General features: G+C 40.3%; 1 protein-coding gene across 1 annotated transcript; it reads left to right on the forward strand.

Annotated features, from left to right (window-relative positions):
- The first annotated feature begins 1,367 nt into the window (after window positions 1–1,367).
- LOC108370736 (uncharacterized) lies at window positions 1,368–2,804 on the forward strand. The gene is made up of 4 exons (XM_017626120.1): window positions 1,368–1,395; window positions 2,099–2,268; window positions 2,340–2,493; window positions 2,683–2,804. The coding sequence occupies exons 1-4, from the start codon at window positions 1,368–1,370 to the stop codon at window positions 2,802–2,804; spliced, it is 474 nt and encodes a 157-aa protein (XP_017481609.1).
- The last annotated feature ends 6,102 nt before the right edge of the window (window positions 2,805–8,906 follow it).

Consider the following 8,906-nt stretch of genomic DNA (forward strand, 5'->3'; position numbering starts at 1 on the left):
TGCTCGAAAACCACGATCACTAGATGAACTGTTAAATTGGAAAGCCACAGAATTCAGGCAGTTCCTTTTGTACACTGGTGTTATTGCCCTAAGGATGAGATATGTGGCGACTACTACTATCAATTCCTCCTCCTACATTGCGCATACAGACTGCTTTGTTGTCCGAAGCGACGTGATTCAAACTTAAAAAATGCTCAAAATATGTTAAATCTATTTGTACAAAATTTTCCGGTAGTATTTGGCGATAATAGTATTTCATACAATGTTCACAGCTTACTTCACGTAAAAGATACTGTAGAAGTTGTTGGTGACCCAATTAAAGGCTCTTGCTATGCTTTTGAGAATTATTTGCAAAGTCTTAAGCGTTTCGTTCGAAAGCCCACTAAAATACTTGAACAAATTTTTAGAAAAATTATGGAAGAATCTTCCCAACTTCCTTTAGGCCAAGATCAGCCAAAAATTACTAGGTAAAATTTGTATTTTTAAAGATTTTGTATTAAGTTCTAAGAGTCCAAACAATTATTGCTACGTTAAGGGCTCTATTCCAATTTTAATTCAATCACTAGATCAAAGTGGTGTCATAATAGGTAGACAATTTAAAAACATTCGCAGTTTTTTTCATGTGCCCTTAGATTCAAGAAGTATAGGCATTTATTTAGTGGACTTGGAAACTATTGACATAGAAGAAACTTTTGCGCTACTAGACGTTGAATGTAAGGTTGTTGGAATACCCTATAAGAATGACTTAGTTTTAGTGCCAATGTTGGGGGAGAAATAGTTAGATAAGTAGTAAGTTTGGGTGGTGGGATTAGAGGGTTAAATGGGGTTGGGATTGATTCGGATGCTTATTGTATAATGAAGTGGGGTAAGTTTGGGGTGAGGGACTAAAGTATAATAACTATATTAATAATAATTAATAATTAGCAGAATACATCATAAAACAATATTAACCTTTTAATATAAATATGAATGGAAGTAGCGCAAAAAAATTTAAACGTATGGACTTCAATATCCAAGGTACATATGAGCCTACATATTACCAATTAAGGTTTATTCTAAAAAGTGAAAATTGTTGTTTTAGATCATGAAAAGAACTGCAACTGCGAAGCCTTTCAAAGGAAGATGGAAAATATGTTTGAGGAAATGAAAGGTACATACAAACAAAAGTATAACACCAAAATATCAGAGCGCCATAATCCATTTGGACTGAATGTTCGTTAAATTTATACTTACGTTCGTTTTTTGCACAGTGTGCACATTCACTGATTTTTGGTATCTATATTATTTCTTTCGCCATTGTAAGCATATACACAAAAAATAACTACTAACTTATCATATATTCATTTTGTGTATTTTTTCCAGAGACAATGCAGCAGGAGAACAAAGTTTTAAGAGGTAAGGGCACGCACTTATGAGCATCAGTGTACTTTAAATACACATACTGTTTTTTAATTATTTTATATTTTGTTAATCTTGTATAAAAAATATGGTTGATTCTACGATCCAAATTTCAAAAATGCGAGCTCCAATTAAAGAATATTCTGCAAATTTTCACCAAAATATTACACTTTTTAATTACATTCTTTATAAAAAACAGAGCATGCAGTTTTAAGCCCATTCAATTTTAGTGTAATAATGTGCAAGTCTGAAGAGGGTAGGGCTTACCAATGATTTTGGAAAATTTTTTTTATATAGAGAAAATGAGCGACACCTTCAACAAAAAATTTGTCAAAAATCATTGGTAAGTCCTAGCTAACTTTATTATACCAAAATTGAATGGGATAAAAACTGCATACTCAACTTTTTTCAAAAGAGTGTAATTAAAGAGTGCAATAATTTTATGAAAATTTGCTGAATTTCCTTTAATTTTGCGCAAGGTTTGGAGCTCTGATTTTTGGGGTTTATGTTGCAGAGATAACCACATTTTTATAAAAAAAAATGCGGAAAATAAAATAATTAAAAAGCAGTTGCCCGTATTGCAAAAAAATTGCTGTACCTAAACTTTATTGATTGACTGTACATATGTATATATAGTATGCATTAATATTATTTAAGTTTAAATAAAAGTACTTATTAATATGTATAAATCTTGTCTAAGATCAACTCCAAGTTGCTATTGTAGCAATAGCTGACATCAAGGTCGTTGTGAATCAGTTGCACCGTCAGCAGGTGGAGGAAATACCGCCCACAATCAACTTTCCGGTTTTAAGTGCTGAGCAACTGGAGGAGCTGAATGCGAAGATAGACAAGGAAAACCGCGCACTCTATGTAATACGATAAAAATATTAATCGGAACTTAATAACTTAATTTCGTTAATTAATTTCTCTTTAACTATCAGGTTAAGTCTATGAAGTCTCTTCTGCAACCAGCAGGGGTTATTAGAAATTTAAAATTTATATTGTCCGACACGTTGATGCAGGAATATAACGTTGATGGAATTCACGGTAAAAAATCTCTAAAAGGTCTAGACAACTTTTACGATGCACTGATAGGTAAATCAATGGAATTTCTTATTGAATTAAAGCTTAAACAGATGGCAGCGTTGACCGAATTAACTCGGATTAACTGCAGTTGATCCGGATTATTTCCGAGTTAATCCGGATCAACGCTACCGTCTGTTTAAACTTTTAGGTACTTATCCAATCCAAAAACGATTCTAAATTGATTTTTCTCATTTTCAGAATCAATTCCAATTGGCAACAACTTAGGCCCGGCTGAGAAACAGTTACGGAAGGCAATACAGTTGCAAAAAAATAGATTCATAAAGGCAAAATGTATAAGCCAAAATAACCACCAAAAATAAATTTAATTTATATTACACAGACCAACAAGGAGCAACAGAAATGTGAGCAGTCATTTTCGACATACATATGTACATATGTAATGTATTTCGATGTTGAATCAGAATTCGGCTGAATAATAGCTCAGGATTTCGAGATACGTCGAAAATGGCTCATCTTATTTCTGTTCTTTTTTTTTTCTCTTTTTAAATGTTCGTCAAATAAATGAATGGTAGCTAGTGAAGCAGTTCATGAGTGGAACTTAATAGTAGGTAGTGAGATAGGTGGTGAATTGTAGTTAGTGAGTTAACTTCTGAATGGAAGCTAATGGTAACTAGTGAGATAGCTGATGAATGGTAATCTAGTAGGTGTAAATTGGTGACTGCCTTTGACATCCCCATGTTAAATTCATGGGTAAATTGCATTGCTGGTAATCTGGCGGGTAGCTAGTGGTGGTTACCGGTAGCGAGTGAATTCACTAGTGCCTCACTAGTGCTCGGTACTAGAGGGTATTGCCCGAAATACATATGTATTGATAAAGAGTAAAATAGAAAACAAGCCACTTCAAAGCTTTAACATCTTTCTGGTGTCGAAAGCAATTGAAAGTATACGCTGTGAGACCCCAATTAACATTTAATTTACACGCGACAGAGATCTACTAATCTTAACGAAAAATTCTTCACAAACCAATCGTTTCTTAAAAGCCACAAATTTGTCGAACATATGTATGTCCAATTAGTTCAATGTTGCACCCAACACTGAACACAATAAGGGGTGTAATTTTTGCTCCTCCAGTAAAGAACATCTCAACAGAAGAAATCGTCTAAGGCCCTCGAGACCAATTTGTGGTAGAAGTGAAAAAAATTACAAAATTTTTTGACGGCACAATAGTTAACACATCTCTACACATCATATCTTTCAGCCTCTACGATTTGCCAAAAAAATTGGCTTTCTTAACTTCAAAATCGACCCCTACATTCCCTCGCCCATACAGTTTAAAAAATGCTTTAAACTTGGACACACGCAAAAATATTGCAAAAATGAACAGAAATGCGAAGTATGCGCCGGAAGCCTACACGACCCTACTCCATGTGAAAAAATACAATGTGTTAATTGTCAACATGAATAGAACGCTCTTCACAAGGAATGCCCCAGTGTAAAAAAATACGCGAAATTGTCAATATCCCAAAAGAGAATTTAAAGGAAGCAATAGAAAAAAGAAATAAACGAATTGAAGTAATAAGGAAATACAAAACACAAGAAGCAATCACAAACAAATTCTTTGCTACAAAAATCAATCAACATAAACCAACAAATACAAATAGACAGAGTAAATAACAACCCGAACCCCTCTCCTGCACTAAATCACTCTCGTACTTTGCCAAGCCCCGTCAACGATAAAGAGAAACGATGATAGAAAACTAATCCATTTTTCTCTTTCCGATATACTGGATATATCGGTATAAGAGTCAGCATATGTAATAAATAGTTTATGGTCCTACGTATTCTCCAATGGAATATGAATGGTTACCAAAATAATTTACATGAACTCCAGCTATTAATTCATCGCAATAATCCAGATATCATCGCTATTCAGGAAACTCACCTAAAATCCGACTCAATCAACTTGAACAACTATAATACAATTTTAATTAACACTAATTCAACACTCGCAAAAGGGGGAACTGGAATATTTATTAGAAAAAACTATCCAACACACCTTTTTCAGCACGCCAACAAGCCTTTGCACGACGGATGTCACGTTTTTCACTGAAACCAAAATATCATTAATTTCTGTATATATTTCTCCAACTACAAAATTTACAGTCAGTGATCTAAACCATTGTATAGGCTTACAGGTATGGAAAGCGCCATTTTGTTTGTTTACATTTGAAAACAGCTGAGGTCACCTGATTTTCAATTCTCTCATTCTCCGCACAGAGTTACATTCAAGTTTCAGAAAAAACTTTAAAATGTACATAAATTGAGAAATATTTTAGAAAAATGTGTTTTTATTCATTTGAATTCAATAAAAAAGAAATTAAAAATGCGTGCCAAGTCTTGCATTTCCAATAATAACGTTAAATGTGTATGTTCCAGGCAATAATTTAAAATATTTGTGAAACTTATCGTTTTGCGCTAAAATACAACAATGTGTGTAAAATTCGTTGTCATTGCTTCTGTTTTGAATATCATATTCGTGCCTGCCGGTGGAAAAAAATAGGTAAATTTGCATTTATTTTCAAGAAAACATATCAGTTAAAATATATTTCTTTCCAGAGCGACATACGGACAAGTGAGATGATAAATTTGTATGATGAATATCGCGGAAAAACTTTTGTATCAAAATTTCTATTCTAATTTGCATTTGAATTATGATATCAACAGGGATGATTTGGGACGTATTTTTTGAAGACAATTTTCTTATAAATCTTGAGATTGTTGATTTATTTTAGAATTAAAAAAGGTAGTTTATATTAAAAAATATAAAATAATATAATATAAATAGAATTGAAACGATTTTAATGAATATTCATGGTTACCATTAATAGTAGTATGACAGTTAGATCTAAATGCGGTCGGCGAAAATCCTCCGGCTGAACCCTCCACGAGGGTGCCGACTGGTAATGGCCACTACAATTTAGGTTCTGTACGATGTCAGAATGGTGTCCAGCTAAGATCAGAAATCAGTGCTATGTGCTTAAGCTCCTCAATAGCTAAGTTATATGGAAATGGTTTTTGATCGTGGCCTATGGAGGTAATGGAGGAGCAAACCTCTCTAAAAAAGCTCTGGGTTGGAACAAGGTGTTAGACGACCCGTGCTGATGTTCAGCCTGGCTGGGGACCCAGATTAACAAATAGCCCGTCTCGAACGGGGTGCTCCGGATACCTGGCGACCTCCGGTTCTATCAAGCCTTACCTGCGCACACGGACCTCTGTGCGGGCGGACCTCCATTGTCCGACACTCGTGGGACCAAAATTATGAGCGCAATTTATTACAAAAAAAAACAACACAACAAGGAGGACGGCCCTCCAAAAAAACCGACAGGGGCTGCTCCAATTAATGCTACAGCCTCGAGCAGGGCATTTATCGGACCGCCAGTGACAGGAGTTAGAGGGGGCTTAAGCGGTAGGGCTGGTCCTGGTACGAGTACCATAGGAGGCAGAGGGGGGAGTGGAGGCTTGGGCAAACCGGTCTCCAACCGATTCATGGCTGGAGCTGCAGCGTCAGCTCCGCCTAGGGAAGTCAGACCCCAATCCACACACACCTCAACCCAAGGGCGGGGTCGGCACCTGCTTCGAAAATAACCCGGCAGGATGCACGCCGACATTCCGAGCAGCTCGAGGAAAGTTCAAACACAGGCCTGGGGGTCGGCTAAACATGTCCGCCCCTCGAAGCAGGCCTATTATGACAAAAAGGCGGCCATGAGGGTCGTGAACAAGATCGGGGACCTGCCGACAGAGCAGCTCACGGAGGAGCAGGTTAGGTCACTGGAGTGGGCGAGGGGAGTAGTAGCCAGCTTGGGAAGACCGGCAGGCGCTGCTCCAAAAAGGCAGCGGTCTGCTGAACAGGAGGGGGTGGGGTCACCAAAAGACCAAGAACAGGTGGCCATAAATACCCCACTTTCAGGGACGTAGTGAAGGGAGGCGGTGAGGTACTGGCAATCATCGACAGAGGGGAGGAGGAAGGGACTATCCCCAAAGAGAAGTGGAGGTTGGTGGAGGAAGCGATTGCCGAAATCTACCTCCAAGTCCTAGACGAAAATCCTGGACCTCCTCCTCTCTGCCATGATTCCGGATGGTATCAGGGTAGAGCTAAACTCATCGCCTGCGAGGACCATAGGTCAGCCCAGCTCTATAGGTTGGCCGTTAGTAAGGTAGGTGAAGTTTGCCGGGAGCCAAGCTCGAGGCCGTCAACAAGGAAGACATTCCTAGCAGACCGAGGGCTCGAGTTTGGATTCCGGCCAGACCCGCCGAGCCTGAAAGAATTGAGCGGATCTTCAGATCCTGTAATAAGGACCTGCCAAGTCATAATTGGAGGGTAGGGAAGATAGAGGAGCCAGTAGAGAATAGAAGGCAGGTGTTGCTGATCCTCAACGCCGAATCGCTAGCCCCACTGGCGCAAAAGGATTGGACGGTGAGATTCGGTTCAATGACGCAACCATTCGAATCTACCGCAGCGACGAGCCGAGCTTGGACCTTAGTGAGGAGAGCGACAAGTCCGGCCTGCGCAGCGGTGGTGAAGAAGGGTTGCCCAGCAGCCAATGCTCATCTGACTCGGAGAGGCTATCCGGATTGGGGCCATTATTTTATGAAGAAGACCTCCTCGCCGATGACACCGAGGGTGAGGAGATCGAAGAGGCGGACGTGGATGTCACGATGGTGGAGGTAAAACGGACAGATTCTGATGAAGCTGATCCAGATCAACCTCCACCACTCTAAACTCGCGTCTGCGAACCTTGAGGTCCGCCTGGCTGCCGGTGGACTCGACGTTGCCCTCATCCAGGAACCGTGGATACACGGCAATAAAATCTGCGGACTTGGGATGAAGGGCTTTAAGCTTATTGCCGCACAAAATGCAGGTAAGACTCGAGCTTGCATATTAGCAAGGAACAACTTAAACATTTCCTGCTCCCACACTTAGTGACGGCGATCTGGTAGTGGCAAGCATTGAGCTGGACAAAACCAGCTTTTGGGTAGCCTCTGCCTACATGGCCCATGACAAGGACGTGCCACCAGACGGGTTTCGGACCTTGGCCGAGGAAGCAGCCTTCAAGAACAAACCACTGGTTGCCTCCTGCGACGCTAATGCCCACAACTTGATGTGGGGGAGTACGGACACGAATGCTAGAGGTGAGTCGTTACTAGACTTCATTCTAGGGAACAAACTTAGTGTCTTGAATTTAGGCTCAGAGCCGACCTTCATAACAAAGAGTAGAGAGGAAGTTTTGGACATAACCCTGGCTTCAGACATGTTTGCCCATAAAATCAAGAGATGGAGAGTACTGAAGGAAAAATCGTATTCTGACCATCGTTATATTGAATTCGAAATAGATCTTAAGACCCCCCAAGTAAGGGAGTTCAGAAATGTTAGAAATACCGACTGGGGGGTTTACAATAATAATTAAGGACTTTACTGCCAAAGATACCTCCCCGAGACCCCGCCACGCAGGTGGAGCTGGAGGGGTTGGTTAATCAGGTTACTAAAGCCATGAATAGTTCTTTGTCAGCCGGGTGCCCGGTTGTTCGATACAGGGGAAACAAACCACCTTGGTGGTCGAAACAATTATCCTTGTTACGTGAACTAATAGGTCAATGTTCAACAAGGCCAAAGCCACGAGAGCAGCAGAGGACTGGGAAGCCTACAAGGCTGATCTGAAAGTATACAAAAAAGCAGTTAGAAATGCGAAACGTAAATCCTGGCAAAGTTACTGCAAGGGAATTGAGGAAACCACGGAAGCGGCCAGATTAAGAAGAATTCTGCAAAGTCGCCATGCAACCTTGGCTATCTCAAGGGTCAAGGGAACTCATGGACTACGACGAGCGAGGAATCTTTAGGTCTCCTCCTGGACACACACTTCCCTGGAAATAAGCCGGTGGAACCTAATGACCCCCAGAATGAAGGGGGGCTATCTGATCTGGGAAACCGACTGATTACAAACGAAAAAATTGAATGGGCTATTAAGACTTTTGGTCCTTACAAGTCACCGGGACTTGATGGAATACACCCGGTAGAGCTACAGCAATCACGGGGTACTATCTCTCCGTTCATTGTGGTTATTATAAGAAGCTGTCTTAACATGGGCTACATCCCGCTAGGCTGGAGAGAGACAAAAGTCTCATTTATACCCAAGGCGGGCAGGTCCTCTCATACCAACCCTAAGGACTTCAGACCCATCAGTCTTACGTCTTTCCTTCTCAAAATTTTAGAGAGGATAGTGGATGATTATGTACGGGGCGTGATACCAACAAGTAGGCTCTCCCCAGCGCAGCATGCCTATACGAAAGGCAAATCCACGGAAACCGCCTTGCACTCGCTCGTTGGGTTGGTGGAAAAAAGTTTATTCGACAAAGAGTACGCTCTGGTTGCCTTTGTAGACATAGAAGGCGCCTTCAACAATATT

Source organism: Rhagoletis zephyria, unplaced genomic scaffold, assembly GCF_001687245.7.
Source record: "Rhagoletis zephyria isolate East Lansing unplaced genomic scaffold, Rhagoletis_zephyria_1.1 Rzeph_scaffold_04447, whole genome shotgun sequence".
In the NCBI taxonomy this organism is placed as follows: domain Eukaryota; kingdom Metazoa; phylum Arthropoda; class Insecta; order Diptera; family Tephritidae; genus Rhagoletis; species Rhagoletis zephyria.

What these genes read in the sequence shown, in the direction of transcription:
- LOC108370736 (XM_017626120.1), top strand. Translation starts at nt 1,368, where the DNA reads ATGCAGCAGGAGAACAAAGTTTTAAGAG. An exon ending in AGGAAAACCGCGCACTCTAT is followed by an intron (nt 2,269 to 2,339) that starts GTAATACGATAA and finishes TTTAACTATCAG; the next exon opens with GTTAAGTCTATGAAGTCTCT. An exon ending in CTTTTACGATGCACTGATAG is followed by an intron (nt 2,494 to 2,682) that starts GTAAATCAATGG and finishes TCTCATTTTCAG; the next exon opens with AATCAATTCCAATTGGCAAC.